At 39.7% G+C, this 19,132-nt stretch overlaps 1 protein-coding gene and 1 long non-coding RNA gene across 3 annotated transcripts; one reads left to right on the plus strand and one right to left on the minus strand.

The window, feature by feature from the left end:
* The first annotated feature begins 2,416 nt into the window (after window positions 1-2,416).
* Window positions 2,417-4,805, plus strand: LOC131455370 (uncharacterized). Of its 2 annotated transcripts, XR_009239796.1 has the most exons (4): window positions 2,417-3,822; window positions 4,216-4,286; window positions 4,380-4,447; window positions 4,558-4,805. It is a non-coding gene; the product is annotated as an uncharacterized LOC131455370 (long non-coding RNA). The 2 variants fall into 2 exon arrangements; XR_009239795.1 differs by having other exon boundaries at window positions 2,417-4,286.
* A 1,399-nt stretch (window positions 4,806-6,204) lies between these two features.
* Window positions 6,205-15,767, minus strand: gtpbp8 (GTP binding protein 8 (putative)). The gene is made up of 8 exons (XM_058654738.1): window positions 15,666-15,767; window positions 15,272-15,464; window positions 14,535-14,688; window positions 12,295-12,393; window positions 11,769-11,899; window positions 9,291-9,390; window positions 7,062-7,180; window positions 6,205-6,490 (listed from the first exon to the last, which is right to left on the minus strand). Exons 2-8 carry the CDS (start codon window positions 15,439-15,441, stop codon window positions 6,400-6,402), a joined length of 864 nt encoding a protein of 287 aa, XP_058510721.1. The 5' UTR covers window positions 15,442-15,464; window positions 15,666-15,767; the 3' UTR covers window positions 6,205-6,399.
* Between the last annotated feature and the right edge of the window lie 3,365 nt (window positions 15,768-19,132).

Below are 19,132 nucleotides of genomic sequence, written 5' to 3' on the forward strand. Positions count from 1 at the left end.
GCTGCTGTTAATAGTCATTTGACTGGTGATGATACGGATGTTGGCTGATGATTCTAATCTGTACTGTAGGTCATGACTTTTAAAGATGATGGACATGATCACAAGCATATTTATTAAAGCTGTTTTAATTTTGACCCAATCATGAATGACTTAAAATAGTAACATGCAGTCTGTTATTCAAGTCCTAATATTTGATCAGTTGACCTACAACACAACATGCTGCAGCAACAGTTACATTTATTGTCATACTTCTTGTATAAATGGATAAATGGATTTATTTGTTTAAGCTCTAATTTGTAAAAAAGTGCAATTTAAACTTGTGTTTTTCTTCAAAAAGTAATGAGTGTAAAACAGTTGATGGTGTGTTCATGTGACAGCAGCAGATGTTTAAAAGTGATGTTTCTATTTTTCAGTCGTACACCTGGAGATCTTTCCACCTCCAGAACCCCAGCGATGCTGCCATGCCAAGGCTGCTTCTCCGGAGGGTACCATCCACCTCCAGCAGCTCCTCATCAGGCTCTCTATCCAGGTCATGCACACCTTGCACACCTCCTTGCTCCACCCTAACCGCTCCCTCTTCCACTTCCTCCTCCTCATCTCATTGCTCCTCCCCCAGCTCTTCCCTCTCTGGACCATCCTCTCCCTCTCCCTCCTGCTCCTGTTTCTTCTGTTCTTCTGGTTCTTCCTTCTGGTCTCTGGTCGACTGTGATGATCCAACCAAGATCATCATCAGACAACAGCCGCGGTCAAAACCTCCCGTCAGCCTTTGCACAATGTGCGGAGGGCACATTGTGCAAAGACTTTCTCCTTCTCCTCCTCATTTCCCCCCTTCTCCTCCTATTTCTACTCCTTCACCTCTTTCTCCTCTGTCTCATTTTCCACCTCTCCGTCCTCCTCAACCTCCCCTTTTTCTTCCTCCCCTTGCTTCTCCTTCTCCTCCTCTTTCTCCCATCTCCCTTATGTCTCTTCCACTTTCTCCTCTTTCTCCATCTCTCTCACCTCTGTCTTCTCTCTCTCATATTTCCTCTCTTCCTCCTCTCCCTCCTTCTCCTCCTCTTTCTGCTCCTTCTTTTTTTACACCTCTTTCTCTTCTTCCTCATCTTCCCCCTTCTCCTCCTGTTTCTGCTCCTCCACCTCGTTCTCCTCGCTCTCATTTTTCACCTCTGCGTCCTCCTTTACCTCCTCTTTCTCTTTCTCCCCCTGCTTCTCCTTCGCCTTCTCCTCCTCTTTCTCCCATCTCCCTTCTTTCTCTTCCACTTTCTCCTCCTCTCTCACCTCTGTCATTTCTCTCTCATATTTCCTCTCTTCCTCCTCTCCTTTCTCCTCTCCCTCCTTCTCCTCTTTCTGCTTCTCCACCTTCTTCACCTCCTTCACCTCTTCCTCCTCCTCTACGCCCTCTTTCTCTTCCTTCTGCTCCTCCTCCTTTTCCTTCTTCTCTTCCTCAGAAAGGTGCTGCAGTCTCCAGGCCTCGACAGTTCTGCACTGGTCCAGAACCAAAGTGGGTGAAGAACTTGCGGGCTCTTCTTAGAGAGAGGAACAGTCAGAGAGCAAAGCCAGTTCCCAAGAGACCTGATGGACCTCCAAGACCTCACAGGAAACGCTCCACCAGTATCCTTGACACTTTCGTCTTTTATTGATCAATTTTGATCTTTCTGTCTTGTGAACCCCCCCCCCCCCCAGAAAAAACAAAAAAACAAAAAAAAAAGTGTCACCGTGTAAACTTTTGCGATGTTATATTTATATTTTTTCACGTACTTTATCATGAAAATTTAAATCGAGTTTTGTTTTGTGTTATGCTTTATCATGATGTGATGTAGTGTTGTATTGTGTTTGTACAGCTTATGTGTTGCAAAGTGTTGCATTGCAATATGTAGGTGGTCCCACAATGTTCTATTGTGTCATTAAGTCATTAAGTACCTACAGTAGTGCTATATTGCGATATGTAGCACTGTAATGCTTTGTGATGTGCTAATCACAATATGTAGCGGCGTAGCATTTTGTGACGTGCATTGACATGCTGTGTTGTATTGTAATGTTTATGTAGCGCTGTTATTACATTACATTACATTACATTATATGTCATTTAGCAGCCGCTTTTATCCAAAGCGACTTACAATAAGTGTTTTCCAACATTTGGGTACAAACAAGCGCTAGAAGTAAGTAAGTGCTTCAAGTTTTTTTTTTTTGTCGTCGTCATTGTCTTAGTTGAGGTAGAGTCGTAAGAGATGTGTTTTTAGTCGGCAGCAGAAGATGTGGAGGCTTTCTGCTGTCCGTTCGTCGGATTTTATACTTTGCGACGTGCTATAACGCGATATGCACCTTTGTATGCATTTTATGACGTGCCGTGACATGATGTCACGTGCAGTAACCTTTTGCGACGTGTGGTATTGCGCGTTGTGTGTGGGTGTGTGTACACACAGGGTGTGTGTGTGAGGCTCATAGTGTAGTAGTGTAGTGCTTGTAGTTGCTGCTGCTTTCGGCAACTCTTTGCGTAAAGCTACTGCTGCTGGCTCCTCCCTCTATCAGGGCTGGAAAGAGGAGATGAGCGTGTCAGTCTTCTCCGATGCCAGTACACAGCCTCTTCACCACCAAGACTCCTGCAGTGCCTCCTCGTGGCCACACATGGTAACTGGGTACTTTATTACCCCAGGCTAAACTGCAGGGGATCTCGGAGCAGCAGTGGGCCCCAGAGACGAGGTGTACTGGCCCTCCACCATGTGGACATGGCCTTTACGCTCATCAACCACTGTCACAACTATGGGTAAATAGCCCCGCTGACTTGTGGGTCAGCCTGTCAGATTGTTTTACTGTGTTACTGTAGGCTAATAATCACTGTAGACACTCCCTGGTACTGTAGACATCATGTGTCAGGTTGTGAAATGTTCCTATCATAGATCACATCATGATGGACATTATAGCTGATGTGAATATTTCTGATGCATCTGGAAACACTTTAACTTCAATGTAGTTTAGAAGTGACTTTTTGAATGTAGCTGTAGACGAAGTCTTAATGTTTGACAGCATTTCAGTGACAGCGTTTATATTTACACGTCAAAATATAGTCGTGAAATAGCGTTGAGCAAAATGTTTTAATGTAAAATCAAAAAAGTGAGTCCGTTTAAACATTGACACTTAAGTTGGACTTTATTATTATTGGTCCATAAGTAAACTATGTTTTATCAGTTTGATCCATATTCTCATCTTCAGTTTGGGTCTCATGCATTTGTCCCCGTCAGGTTACAACTGAATAAATATCACATGTAACATAATGGTAGGACTGCAGCATTTTATCATCCATTAATGAAATTAAAGTCTGTTAAATGATGAATGAGTGGATTACACTGTATAAATTGTGATAGTGTTCATTTATTGACTCTTCTCTTCACTCCTGTTTTTGAAAATAAATGTCATGGTCATTGGCATGCGTTAATATTTCTGCTCAACTGGATTTAAATGGGGGCTGTGGTCTTTGTTTACCCGTTGCCATGGTGGATCGCAGTATCAGAGCTCCACTGATGATGGCTTTTTTCATTCCTAGCACACACCCTTAACTCAGAGTGAATATACTCAGAGTTGATTGAACTAATGCTGAACTAAAACTCATAGTTTGACAGCTCAGAGTTGGTCAACCTGAAATTAAGGTTTTAACTCAGAGTTTGTTGAACCTGCTTTCTGAAACGGGCCCCTAATCCTGGAGCTTGTTGTGTTGTTGTTGTGTTGTTTTGGTTGTGTCGTGTTTCCTTTAGGTGAGATCAGAAATCAGTGAGTCAGGTCCAAGTAGAGAAAACACATCTCCTCACCACAGATGATCAAGGAGTTGAAGTGAGTCAAATCATTCTAATTAAAGCGACACAGTTGGTTTAGGTTATATTTCATGTGTTCATGACGCATGACAGATTCATAACATAGCCTAAGGGGCCCTATAAAGGCATCACACAATAACCAGTGTTATTTTGGTGAGTAGCCCCTTTTAGATATAAGGGGTAAATAACAAACTGGCCCCATTAAAAATTAAAATATCACAAAGAGTAATGTAGTAGCGAAAATATCAGGATAGCAGCACAGAGGCTTGGGTTTAAAGACCCTCTGAGCCCTTGGGCCCCCGTCAGTAACCATCCTCGCATAGAATTCCTCTCGTCCAATCAAATCACTTGCTCGCAACTGGTTGGTACTAATAGACATTTGTTCATTTCATATGTTTGTTTTGTTTGTCAGATTGTAAACAAACATGGGGGACCAGGCTGAATGATGAGAGAGTAGAGGAGAGACAGCTCCACTAACACATGGTAATTCATATTTTATGATATGTTTGTATATTTTATAAACATGAGTTGATGATATTCTCACCTGTGGAAAATCCCAACTTTTATAACCTGCAGAGAAGCAGTTGAGAGCAGCAGGAGTGTAACCATGGAGACACACAAGCTCCCACCATGCTTTGCAGCATGTAAGTAGAAGTAACATTCAGGTGTGAGTCATGACTCAACTTGTTCACACAACCATCTGAGTGTGTGTGTGTGTGTGTCTTAACATTTGTAATGTTTGTTTCACTTTCAGAGGGACCCTGAATGCACCATGAAGAGAGGCGGGGACACACAGGACATGCCCACTCATGCTGTGAAAGAGTGTAAAATAGTTCTTCAAATTAAAATATTGACCAGTAAAATCTCATCTAAAATTATACATTAAAGGGATAGTTCAGGGTTTGTTTGTTTTTTAAATAATGTGTAGTTATGCAGATAGGCACTAAGTGAAAACATGGCTGCCAGCACAAACACCAGTGAAAAATATGTTTATGTAATAAATCTACACAAACTAAAGGTTATATTTTCTTATAGTTTTCTGCTTTATCTCACTGTTCAACAGCATTTTCCAACAGGAAAGTGAAGTTTGTGTCACTTTGCAAACCACTCACTCTCCTGCACACAGCACACAGGAGATGTTGATCCATTATTATCTTTATCAGTGAGTTCAAATGTGTTCTTTTTTTAACTTCAGTTTTGGGAATTCTTTATTCAGATTGACCTCAGTGACACAAACTTAACATACGAGGCAGCAGTTGAACAGCAGCTCCTGTGTCATTGTGAACTAAAAACACTGATTTTCTCTATGGACTTTGGTGCATGAGAGTGAGCAGGTTTACAACGTGATTAGATGAGCCTTTTGTTAAGGGTCTGAAATGTTTGACACATGTTACCTACTTTATTATTTGTAGAACAGCTGGTCAGTCAATAATAGTAAAAAAAACAGCATAATCCTATTAATACATTGTAATCGAGGAAAAAGCAACAACATAGCATTAATTTTGTTACATTTAATATAGTGTGTATAACTAATGCTTATATCCTATTTAATGCATTTAACCAATGCACTCCATTTCTATAAATATATATATATATTGTTGCGTAATCCAGGTGTTACAATTATTCTGATATTAATGCATGTCAAAAATGTGTGTGATATTTAAACATTGAAATTTAAATTCATTAAACATGGTTTATTATTGAAGAAAAAACAAAAATAGGAAATAAATGATTAATAGTAAATATAGGTATAATGTCATGGATTAAACTGATATCTTTTACCGACATGCTCAATGTTCTAATGATTTTAAAATCAAAGGGAATTAACTTTGATTTAGGTAAATAAAAAATATCCGACTGACCGATTTGGTATTTTTATAATTGTAAATACAGATACAGATGTATTGTATCATTTTTATGAAACCTGATACTTCACTGTCATCAAATTGGACTGTTTTTTTTGTTTTTTTTAATAAAAAGAAAATCCAAAGATTTGAAGAAAAATGAAAAATATGTTTCAGCATCATGACATTGACCTTTGGTTACCTATATTATCTATTTGTTGTACCCAAATTCCTGAGACGTAGTGTTCACAAGAACAAACGTGAGAATACAGGTTCAGACGCGTCCATGTTATCTCCTATCTAAATGAATGGGGAGGTGAGTCAGAACTTCACTTTTAAGGATTAATGGGTCATAAAAACATATATTTAGTAGACTAGTTTTTCATGTTCTGGGAATCTGCTACCAAATTTAAGCAAACATGAGGAACAAATCTTCCTACTGTAGAAGACCAGATGTAATGTTTAGGTGTCATCTGTCTATTCTGGAGGGAGGAATGTACACTAATGTTCAAACGACTTTTAAAAGATAAAAGAACGACAAGCCAAACCATCAAGAGTGGATTTTACATTTTATTTCAAAATAAAAGCATCACTTATGTTGCCGTATGAAGACAAGTAGAGTTGTTTACTTCCTCCACCTTCACATCAGCCATTATTAAACACACTGAGTAATAAAATACATTAAAAATGCAGTCAAATTTTGACCAGAGAAGGAATCCGAGTTGATTCAGTGACACTGAGCTGACCTCTGCTCATGTGTGACAAGTGTTCGTTAACCTGATGCTGCCTGTGAGATGACAAATGAAGCATCTCAGGAGGTGGATTCCCCGAAACTGGAGGGAGCTGAAATAAAAGAGACAAAGTGATTACTCATTTATTTATGAAACAAGAACACTCAATTTTTTATATTTTATTTCCTGAAGTTTGTGTTGCTTTAAACACTGCTCACTCTCTAAGGATGTTAAGACTAATAAAGAGACAATCCTCCTGACTCTGTTGCTAAACTTCTATTAATTCTATTGTGTTTTTGGGCAGATTTATTTTACAAGTGTCATCATGTTTTATGTAAAAACATATCTTCTGATGGAAATGCTTTCATTCTGCTCTGCATGACAAATGTGTGTCACATTGCATTGATTAATAAAGTCGAATTTGACCAAAATATTTATGTTAATATTTAAACAATATGATCATGTTGCTAGAAAATTAAACAACATAAAAATGGGCATTCAGGAAGCTGTCAGTGATGGAAAAACCTTTTGTGTAATTGGCTCATTTTAGTCTATTATATTTAAGTCAAGAAAGAAAGAAAAAAAATCAGGTTTCAGCCCTTTGTTCCTGAATTTATTGACAAAATCAATAATAAACGATCAATATCTTCAATGAATTTTTTTCCTCTTCATGAACCAATGACCTGAGCAGAAATAGCTGTGGGAAGCAGCTGCTGGTCTGTGTTTTAACCACATCCTGAAGATTCATCAAGTTTGTCAGCAGTGTTCCTCGTCCACACTTGTCAATCTTGGTCACCAACATCTGTACAGAAAATAAATGTTTGGCACGTCACACAAGTTCCATTAGACTAAATCATTCAGCGATCAAGGCAAAGACAACAGACGGACATGTTTGTTTACAAATCCTCATTTTACTCCACAGTACTGATTCACTGAACTGTTTGTGGAAGTGGACTTAGTTAGCAAGACTGACACCACCTGGCCAATTAAGAGTACTGCATTACGCTGGTCTAAGTCGATTTTTTTTTACCATTTTTCTTATTTTGTATTATTGGTTTTGAATAGTACAAACAATTTTCTAAAAAAAAATTTAATTTTATTTGAGTGATATGTGAGTGACCTGTCCAGAGTGTACCCCACCCTTCGCTCTACCAGCTGGGATTGGCACCATTGTCCCCCCGTGAGCCTCATGTGGAGGATAAAGTGGTAGAAGACGAGTGAGTGAGTGAGTGAGTGAGTGATATGTGAGTCACAGTCGATGTTGGTGGTGCAGTTTTGTGCTGTTTTCCCCTAAAGCTACAGACAGAAGCTGAGAGGTACTGTGAGCTGTGACTCACTGTCAGTGACAGGATGAACAACATTTCCGTTAAAAAAAAAACACTTCTTTAATTGTAAGCCTTATTATTTGTGTTTGAGCAGAATTTGACCATATTCATAGACAACTCATTGTTTCTAACTCACATAAATATCCTTCATTTAACATTACAAAGTTAACAAAATAAAGCAGGTATTATCAGGATTATTATTTTATATAAATTATTTTGTTTTGTTTTGACAAATTGACAACTGACAATAAGAAGTCAAATTAGTAAACATTGGTGGAAAATTATTTTCCCACAGTCCAAGACAATGTCATCACAGTGTGTAGCTTTGAGTGACACCTAGAGGTAAAGTCGCATATTGCAACCAACTGAAACATTTTGCTTCACACTCCTCATCCAAGTGTATGATAAACTTTAGTAGGCAGTGTTTGATTTGTCCATGCTCATACTGCATGAACATGGCAGGGCAACATGAACTGCTCCCATTTGAAAACAAATGACTTATTCTAAGGTCGGCTGACATGACAGTGGCCTTGTCGGATGCACACCTGAAGGAGATGGAGACGGTCTTACCCACACCAGTTCCCCTTATTCTTCTCCTAATAAATTCAGGCAGGCTGTACACTGAGGGGATAAAGTCCTGAATCATGCTGCTTTAACACTTAATAAGCCAAAACATCATTAGATATATTTCAATTTAAGTCATTAGTAAGTTCGGTGATTCTTTTTAGTAGTAGAACAAACACAGGTTTGACCAGGTCAAATAAATGTGGTCAAGCTGCTTCTTCTTGCAACTTCATAATCCACAAATGTAGATTCTTCAGAACTAAAGCCTGTTTATAGAGCTGCAACTAACGATTATTTTCATAATCGATTAATCTGTCGATTATTTTCTCGATTAATCCATGAATCGTTTGGTCCATAAAATATCAGAAAACCCTAAAAAATGTTGATCGGTGTTCGTCAAACCTGGAAATGATGATGTTCTCAAATGTCTTGTTTTGTCCACAAACCAAAATGATTGACTTTTAATGATTCATTTGGTATCCAGAGCAAAGAAATGAAGAAAATATTCATATTAAAGAAGCTTAAACAATCAGAAATCTTGTTTTAATCATGAAAAAAGCTTCAAACCGATTATCAAAATAGTTGTCGATTAATTTAGTAATCGATTAATAATCGATTCACCGATTAATCGTTTCAGCTCTACCTGTTTATATAACATACAGAATGAGTTGAATGACTTAGTAAGTTTTTGTTCGTGTCGTGTCGGTTAAAGGGAGAAAAAAAACTAAAAAATAAAATAAAAAACGCTTCTTCTTCTTTAGGTTTTTATGGTGGTGGACAAAGCTGTTGCATTAACACCACCCCCACTGCTGCTGGCGCGCAAACAATTTCACAAATCCACACTTGAGGACGCAGCCTGGACATTTGAGATAAAGCGATAAAGCAAAAACACTAGGGAGGTAAGGCTAATCACATTAATCACATTAATCTTAAATCCTTGGAGGCAACTTCACGGTTGGTACCGTATGTGGCTGCGACAAAGTGGAAATCACTTTTTATAAAGAAAATGTGGGCGTCTCTCACCACATACGGATGTTTGATGTCCTCACACATCTCCAGAGCTATGAGGTCAGCCTTCTGAACACCAACACTGCCATCAACCAACAGGAATGTCCTCACGAGGCTGAAAGAGAACACAGATTCTGTCAGAGAAATCAGCTTAAAGCAGAACTATGCAGGATTTTACCATCATTGAACAGCTTTGGGGGAGTCATTGTGATGGTTAAATAACTATCTTAACAGGGAGATTGGCGGCTGTCTCCACTCCCACTACTGTCTGTTAGCCTATGTATCTATGCATTTATGTGTATTTGCATTTTCTTGATGTTTGCTATTGCTGTAAAGGCGTTTTTTTTTACGAACAATGTCTGTTGCTGGTTAGCTTGCTATTGGAGATGTCAGCATACTCGCTAACAAAGACGTGTGTTCTCAGTGGGTGGTTGGCATGGACGCGGCTCCACGGCTTGGCCAGGAGTGGGGAAGGGAGGGACCACACAGATCTTTACTGGGACATTAAACCAAAAGAAAAAAAACGGGATACATATTCTGTATCGTGTTTAGTTCAACTTGTTTAAAGTCACTGTACGAGACAAATGACCTCTAAAGTGCAATAACGACTGTTATCAACTGTCATGTCCAGTTTAAACAACAGAATACAGCACCAGTCTGATGTGTGTAGTGTCGTGTGAGGTCACTGAAGCAGCTGGTTGTCATTAGCCAGTGATTTAGGAGGTGAACACTGTGAACAGTAGCACATCATGGCACTGTGCTCTGGTGCAGCACCTCTCACACCCATTAATCACCTTATACCGTGTTGCCTTCAGGTGCTTGCAGGGACGTAAAAAAACTGATGAACAAGCTTTTATACAGTGATACAGTCAGGGACACATTCTATCGTTTACATTTTTCGACATAACTCCATATGTATCTTTGCTAAATGTGATTGGTTTCATCTTGCTGATGAAAATTAAATTACATCAGATTGAATGCTTTGCCAAACTGACAGAAAAACAGTGTATGGTGGCCCAGGAAAGACAAACACAAGCACAACAGTTACTATGAGTTCACACAAATCGGTAGCCAAATTACATATTTAGACAAGGCAAGGTTGAGTCATGCATGTCAGACACAAATTGTGTGAAGCGCTGCCACTATAACCAATCAGCATTGGGATTTTACAGTCGTCACTGATGTCCTAACATCATGACATTGTTTCAGACATGGAGGACAACATCACATTACGGAGAAGCCTCCCCAATTTTGTTGTGTTTTACCTGCATAATGACAAATAAAGGCTGTTCTATTCTTCTTTTCTATTCAGTTGCAGTAGCATTGTAGCATTGACCTGGGCGCATTAACAGGCGGGCTTTACATGGGGACGTCAGTGAAGCGACATCTAGCTTTTGTATACATCCAACATGGCCACTAAAGAGCAGATTTCTTTGGAGTTGGCTGTTGCTTCCATTTTAAGTTACTGGGCAGCCTGTGGCCAAGTGGAAAGGGAACTTGGCTTGTAACCAGAAGGTCACCGGTTCAGGTCCCCACCAGGCCGAAAGGGCTGGGGTACCCCTGAGCAAGGTACCCAACCCCCGTTGCTCCCCGGGCGCTACTCAGTGTGGCAGCCCACTGCTCCTAATTCTAGGATGGGTCAAAATGCAGAGAATAATTTCCCTAAGGGGATTAATAAAGTATCTAAAAATTAAATTTAAAAAATTACTTGCTCCACGGAGCATACTACAAAAAGTATGTCTGTTGACACATTTTCAGTCACTTTGCAAATGTCATCCAGATCATTGGTCTGATTTGTTATAGGTCTATCCAATTGCATACAGAGGCATTCTCATCTACATCTGTTGGTCATGCCTCTTGGAGGTGGGATGTGACGACACCCTTTCCAGACTCAGAATGCAGTCTGTTGTTAGCCAGGCTAGACCCTAGCATTAAATTTGGATAACTTTTCCAGTAAAGGAGGAAGTCACCGTTCAGATTTGAAATAGGAGGTCAGTTTCTCCAAATAACAATTAGCTGAAGATTTGATCTGATGTTTTCAAGATGTTAAAATCCACTGACAGATGGAACAAACCCGCTCATCCTGGGAAGAACACATTTTTGGTCATGTATGACAACATTAGTGATTAGTTTGTCTTTGCAGCCTCTTAACAATTTTCAACTGATGGTGAAAACTATAGCCATTAATATGTTAACAAGATGATCCATCAAACTATTGTTTTTGGCCCGTTCACCTCTCAGGGGCTGAGGAAGTTCCTTCATGGTCTTTAACAACTCCTGCAGCATAGTTTATGTCTGACTCGCATGACAGGAAACTTTCTGTATTCATAACAAGACGGATGGTCAGTGACAGCTGTGCTTTGGCTTCTCAGACATCTCAGTCATGCACGTTTGAAGACTATTTATCTTCTCTGTTTGTCCTGCGACTACACTGTGTGACTCTGTAAACACACATTGCTGTGAAAATGTTGCTTTCCAAAGACAATATCTCACTTTTTCCTGGTGTAAAGGTACGGCTCCACCATATCCACAAAGTCTTTAGGTGCTCTGTGTCCGTAGCCTGGCATGTCCACCACGGTGAAAGCTTTGCCCACTCTGAAGAAGTTCATCTTCTTTGTGTGACCCTGAGAAGAAAATGCATAATGGAGAAACACGAGGAGACTTGGCTTACAGGTTTTCTTAAAAAAAACAAAAACAAAAAAAACCAGACTGATTTATTTGCTGCAACAATTTGGATATAAATATTAACGTTTAATAACTAACAAGCAAACAAGTTACTGAATAATGTGGAAAAACAAGAAGAAACTTTGAACCCTGGGTAATGATGACCATTAAATGCATTTAAAATAATGGGAGAAAAGCTAATACTACTAATACAATTTAAAAAAAATATATTCTAAAATAAATATTCCTGTAATTTTTACGATTCTGATTCCATTTTTTGTTAAATGGTCTAACATGCTTTGCCGAACAATGTCTCCATATTTTTGCACACTCACTGTGGGTTACGGGTACTCACTGGAGTTTTAGAGACTCTGACTTCAACCTCAGGAGTCAGGGCAAACAGAGCTCTGATGAGAGACGACTTCCCCACATTGCTTCTGCCAATAAAGCAAACCTGGAAATACACACAAATTATTTCACTCAACATTGCTGTATTCTGTAATATTGTGCTGATATTCAATTTACAAAGGTGATTTTTTATATTCAAGCAAATAATTGAATAATCACGCTCATTCCAAGTAAGAACATAGATAAATCTGTAAATGAAAAGCTTTGCCTTCCAGTTTAGCTCTCTCTCTACACCACAACACTCTGGTACATTGCCCGCTTCACCGCTAATGTAGCATTGATCCACCTGTCCATCAACGACTCCACTCCATCCTCCCTTCATTTGTAAACAAGTCCTGCAGATACTTAAATCTCCTTCACTTGGGGCAGCTACTTGGTGGGATAAATCCACTATTTTCTGGCAGATAGCTGTGGCTTCAGACATGGAGGGGGGCACTGTTCTCTTCCTGACTGCTTCGTGCAACTGTGAGCTTTCCTTACAAGGGAAAATGCAGTTGCTGATTTTGATTTACCTTCTTTACAGTCTGCCTGCAATATACAGGATTTTTGTATTGTATCGGATTTTAAATTATTATTATTTTTCGATCCGATCCACGGATTTTGACCAATCCGTGGATCAGACCATTACCGATATCATATCGGCTCACTGATACAAGCCCTTGTTATCCTAGTCTCCTCCCCCATTTATAAACGCCAGAGCCCACTTCTTGGCATTTCTCAAAATCAGGCATTGGACAGCGTTAGCTTCAGAGAAGAGGTTTTAATCACATATATTTTGTTTCTTATCATCATCATTGTTATTATTATTATGGTTATTATTAATAATAATAATAACAATCATAATAATTATAATAAGATTTTAAGCAGCACACCTACTCTGACTGTCAGTGGCCGCTGCAATTGGCAGCTGTGGTTTTTCCGCTGCAGTGCCGACGATGGCCACGTCCGGTCTCATCCATCTCTCTGACACAAGACAGATGGATGGCGGTTGGTGCTGCCAATGAGCTACAAATTCATCATCGTGTGATGGAGCAGAGGGACAGAATGGTGACTAAGTCGGCATGCCAAAGAGACCCCGTCGTTCCTATCAACACAATGGTTCCCTCCAGTGAACACCCCACACTGTACAGCCATAAATCTGCTCATTTATTATCAGGTGTCAGCTCACACTCAATTATTGATGTGGCTCCAGGAGGGTAAAAAGACTTTACACTACATTTTTCACAGACACTGCGTCTGCATTTTGGGATGTAGAAAGGGCAATGTAAACAACCTCTATATGCTAAACACTGGCACAGACACATTCCCTTATCACCTCTGACAAGGAGGTTCTGTTTTTGGCAGCGTTTGTCTGTCTGTGAGCAGCATAATTCAAAAAGTAAAGGACTCATTTGGATGGCATTATCTGGGGTAGGTCATAGAAAGGTAACTGATTTTGGTGGTGATCCGGATTTATATTCAGTGTTCAGTGTACTGATGCTGTGATAAATTGAGCAGACTTGGTGGAGGTTTGTGCTCTCTGAGTGCTTTCTCTTGTTTCATTTGCTTTGATTTCATATTTTAAACTATAAGTCACGCTGTCCTGTAATAGCAAGTCTGCTGTTCAAAGGAGAACAGGAAATCAATAAGAAAACGTATACAATGCACATAGAATTCCAATTTGTTCAACCCATTTAATTGCAGGAACAAATATGGTGTAAAAATGGAAAATAATTGAATATAGCCTATAAAAAATTCTTCCTCTACATTAAGAATAAGAATTTATATCTTACGCTCTATTGATTACATAAGAAAAATGTGAAATGCGCTTCCTAATTCCGCATTTCCCTGCACTACAAAAATGGAGAGAATAGTGGATACAGTGAGTGAAAGGAGGAATGAGTTGACTGTTGAGGAAACCACAACATTTATCAATTTAGTGCAAGAAGCAAATATTACTACAGTAATGAATTGAAGCAGCAATGAAACACATTTTCCATATTTCAACAGCTGCTGGCAATTTTTATAAGTCTTGTCAACCTTCTGTGGTGACACATTACTTACTGCACTTATCTCAGTGAACTCCCAATATTTACTTTATTGCATTGGATGGAAACACATATACATGTGCATTTCAATTTAATTAACCTTTGAACATAATCACAGTATTTGTAACATAAGATAAACTGTTAATATCTGTTCACTGACCTCTGGCTGTTGCAGCACAGGTACATGGTCCATCCTCTCTGCAGAGATGTGGTAATCAATCTTATGAGAAGGTGAAGAGGAGAAGAGCTTTTCAGATTGGACCATGTCCTCCACACTGGGATGAAAGAGCTGGAACTGCGTCGTGTCCACAGACCTAAAAAAATAATAATAAAAACAATCTTGTATCCTGTATGTAAAAATAGAAGCAGTCCAACACCAGCCTTAATATTAAAACTGACAAAAAATATGGGGAATAACTAGATGCACAAAAAGGTTTAAAAATGAATACCACTAATAATAATATACTTATAATAGTGTTATCCAAGTTGAAAATTAAACAAATAAAATCTGTGTAAAAAAATCCATGCATGAAAACACACATATGTGCATGTACATAAAAACACTCATGTCGTAAGAAGATACACAACAGAAGTATAATGTCTATCACTTATTAATTGTATCACTTGTAAGTGAGTCAAAGTATTTTGAAATGTATCCTAAAAGAGTCTGGAAGTCAATGAAAAGAGCACACAGTTAATGTTACATGGGAATGTGGTTTGTCTTGGTCAGCGGTCTGTCTAGCTGCTGAATTTTGAATAATTTGAATCTGCTTAACTGTGTTTTCGCGGGTGAATAAGGTATTACAGTCATCTAAGCAGGTAGCTATAGGCTATTAAAACTAGTGATGGGTTTTAATGCTGGAGATGTACAGTGATATAGACATAAAACTAAAGTACCTGTCCAGGTAAGCCTCCAGATCAGTGAAGGGGTACAATAAGCCTTGGAGTTTCTTTGGAGGCATCATTGTGGCTTTCTGAAGAGATGCCAGTTTGTGGACGTTCTGCCGAGAAGCAGCCCAAACCTGTGAGGCAGGCTGAAGCCATAATCGTAGGCGGAGACAAAACATTTCCCTGCTGGTTTCAGAGCTTCCTACAGGGACAGACAGAGATGCACCGTTATTTTTAGGTAAGAGAGCCCACATCCAAACCACTCGGCTGCAGCTGTAATTGTACATGAGATTTTTACTGTTAACTCCGGTCGCCTGGTCGCAAAAACATCAGCGTTACACGGATAATACGTGTCTAAAATGGACGACAGTTGCTCGAAAAGCTACTTTACTTCATGACTCACCGCAATCCCGCTGTTCTAGACATTTTATGATGAATTGAGTTAATTAATAAGCTTAGTTTGGTTGCAACTAAAAGTAAAAGCCACCACTGTCTGCCATGTTGCGTGCAGCGCTGAAAGCAGTCCGACGCACTCTTGTTTCCCTTAAACGTTCCGCTTCAAAAAACCGTGAAAGTCTCACTCTGTTTTTAACGATCACAATTATGTTTATTATGATTATTATGAGTAGAAGTAGTAGTAGTGATTTTATACAAAACTAAAAAACTATTACAGTTATATACTTTCACTTTTGTCTACATGAACTCCAGTTGAGATAGATAGATAGATAGATAGATAGATTGATTGATTTTCATGCACCACATCTCTAGAGAATGGTCCAAAAAAGAGAAAATATGCCAGTAGTCACACGCGAATTGACAGACTGGTTTGAAATGATAGACCGATAAGAGTAATTAAATAACCACATGCGATAACCAAAGTGTGAATAGCATCAACTGTGAATGTAGTGTATACATTGTCTACACAGACACACTCACAGAAAACAAAGTCTTATCCCTAACCTTAATCATAGTGCCTAACCCCTAACCTAACTATAATTCAAATCTAACCTAACCAGCTCCTCAGAAATTAGGTTCTGCCTCTTTAGGACCAGGTTTTGGTCTCCATGAGGATAGGCCTGACAAGAGGTGACAAATACAAGAACACATACATGTTAATTAATCATACTGTAAATCATATGGAAAGTGTTTCCTTGTGACTAAAGTAAAAGACACTGAAGTAATGAGGCTGAAACAAGTGTGACGTCATCCCATCTGTGTCCCAGTGCTTTTCTAAAGTTCCTCAGGTCACTGGGACATAAAACCTGTTCTCAGCTACATTCTTCCCATTGATGCATGGCTGGCAAATTATACAGAAACACTCCTGTGTTGCTGTTCTGTGCTCAAAAAGCTCTTATCTCTCCTATCCACAGACACAGGTACAGTCCAAGCTGTCACATCCATCCTCCCACACCCTCTTGGTGTGGATTATTGAGGATTATGATGCTACGGTTTGTGTGGAGCAGCCAAAGATATGTCGACAGAAATGTGGTTATATGAGGTGGAACGTGATAAGACTGTCTCTGAGTTTCTCTCGCCCTCTGCATTCTTTTACAACTGAAACTCCCACTGGAGGAAAATGGAGTTTCATCATTGGCCTTGCTCAAGTGTTGGTCGGGTCCATTAACACAGAGTGATTAGTCTCCTCGTCAAAGGTTGCTCCACATTTCTAAACCATGGAATCCTGTTCCAAAATGTATCCAGGTTTGATTTATGTTTTGAAAATCAATTTTTATTTGAAATGTAGGACATTTGGTTGACCTCCAAAGATCTAATTTTCACTTCAAAATGAATCACAGTTATCCACACAGTATTGTTTTCGACCCCTTTCTTCTCCACATGGTGGCAGTGCAGACTGCTGAAAGCATCACTCAGGAGGCTGTGTGAAATATCTGCCTTCAGCACTCTGTGCCAACCCTCCCACTGCTCCATCTGCGTTTTATGACCTGATGTGATTCATAGTATGTTTACTCACTGTGCAAATTAATTCACAGATAGCCTATCCAATTACAGGTCTCATATTCTCCCTGTCCTTCTGCGCTGGAGTCTTTTATTCTTACATGCCATGTGGTAACATAAGCACCTTTTTTCATTCATCACCAATTTAATAGAATGTACATTTCATATGAAGTGAGTGCCTTGTTAAACCAGGAAAATTAAATGAGTAATTAATGTTGCCTCTCCACTCCTGTCTCTGTCTCTTTTATCACATACTATAAGCATCTAGTGCATCATCATATTTGTTGCATGCTTTAAAAGATCTTCAGCTGGAGTAATGCTCTTTGGATTAATTAAAAAAACAACAAAGCAAAGGCCATTAGCATTACTTTAACATGTATTCTTTCACAGAGAGATGAGGGCAGAAGGATGGCCACTTTAATAGCTGGACATTTGCAGCCATTGGCCATTTATATGGATTTCACCACAACAGAGCCCCAGACAAAGTCTTTTAACTTTGGTTGTATGAGGTATTGACACATAATTAGTGTTTACTGCTCTGTGCATGTCCCCTAGCCAGTATGTCCATGTTGGCTCCATAAGGGTTATATTCAGGCTGACAATATGGATCCCATGCGGGTTTGTCCCCCCAACCATTTGCCCATATAGGACATGCATACTTTGCCCACTTCAAGCCCATGCCCAGTTAATACCCATGTAGCCTGAAAAGGATACTAAGTTGAAATGGGCTTGAAGTGGGCAAACACAGGTGGGGCCGCCAAGGAAACCCATGTTGTCAGCCCGAATATAACCATTATGGGGCCCATATGGACACGCTGGCAGCTTGAGATGCTAAAATCAGTTTAGCCACTTAACAAAGAGCCTGTCTGATAAAATGGCTATCTTGAAAACTTTATCTCAGTCTGACTTTTAAGGAGGCTTGTTCTCCCGCCCCAAAGTCAATAGAGAAAATCTGTGATTTTACATCACACCACAGGGGCTGTTAATCCACCGCTGCCTCCATCAGTGACTTTAAGGTCGTATTCACACCTAATAGCTTGCCAGACTTGGTACGATTGGGGACTCGGCTCAATTGGGGGTTGCAACATTTGGCCGGTCTGTTTGCCTTCAAACTGCACTTTAGTAAAATGAACCAAACCTTTTGAATATCGACTCTCCTCCCCGCCAGAGACGGCACTGCATCAAGAACTACTGAAGGAGAAGACAAGACAAATAAGGCAATCAGAGATGGCAGACTTCACCCCATTCAGGCATGCCTCTGTCGGCCTCTGTTGGTCATATTGGCAAGTGCGGAAAACACTGCCTTGCATTGTACTCACAATGCCCTGCGTTGTAGTCCTGCATTAGGTCCACTTGAAGTGAACCGAGACCTGCATTTTTTAGGTGGACCATAGTTTGCTTATATGGTGAGCACCAGGGGTCAGGTGCACATTCACACCTCCCCAAACGAACCGGTTATTCCAAGCAAACAAAGTATGCACCCTAAATGTGTTATCATGTGACTTCACTGATTGAAATCCTCTCCTCAGATTTTCTCTATGGCCTTTGGTGAAAGAGAGTTTGTAAGGTGTAAAGTGTCCTGTTGGAAAGGGCTGATGTGAGATAAAACAGTGAACATATTAATATGATATCATTTTTTTTGTCTTTGTCCAAACTGACAGCCATGTTTATAGTAAAAGGGACCCTCTGTGTTTCAGGCTGTTTCTCAGCACAGGGGGTGCACACAGCGCAGTCAGCTTTGAATAGGTTTTGGTACACTTCATACAGCCATACTGAAAAAAAACCTGAACTTTCCCTTTAACATTTATCTCTTCACAGAGAGATGAGAACAGAAGGAATCGCCACCATGGACAGCTGATGGGCTGTTTAATAGCTGGACATTTGCAGCCAGCGGCCATTTATATGGCTTTTAGC

Source organism: Solea solea, chromosome 2, assembly GCF_958295425.1.
Source record: "Solea solea chromosome 2, fSolSol10.1, whole genome shotgun sequence".
NCBI classification, from domain to species: domain Eukaryota; kingdom Metazoa; phylum Chordata; class Actinopteri; order Pleuronectiformes; family Soleidae; genus Solea; species Solea solea.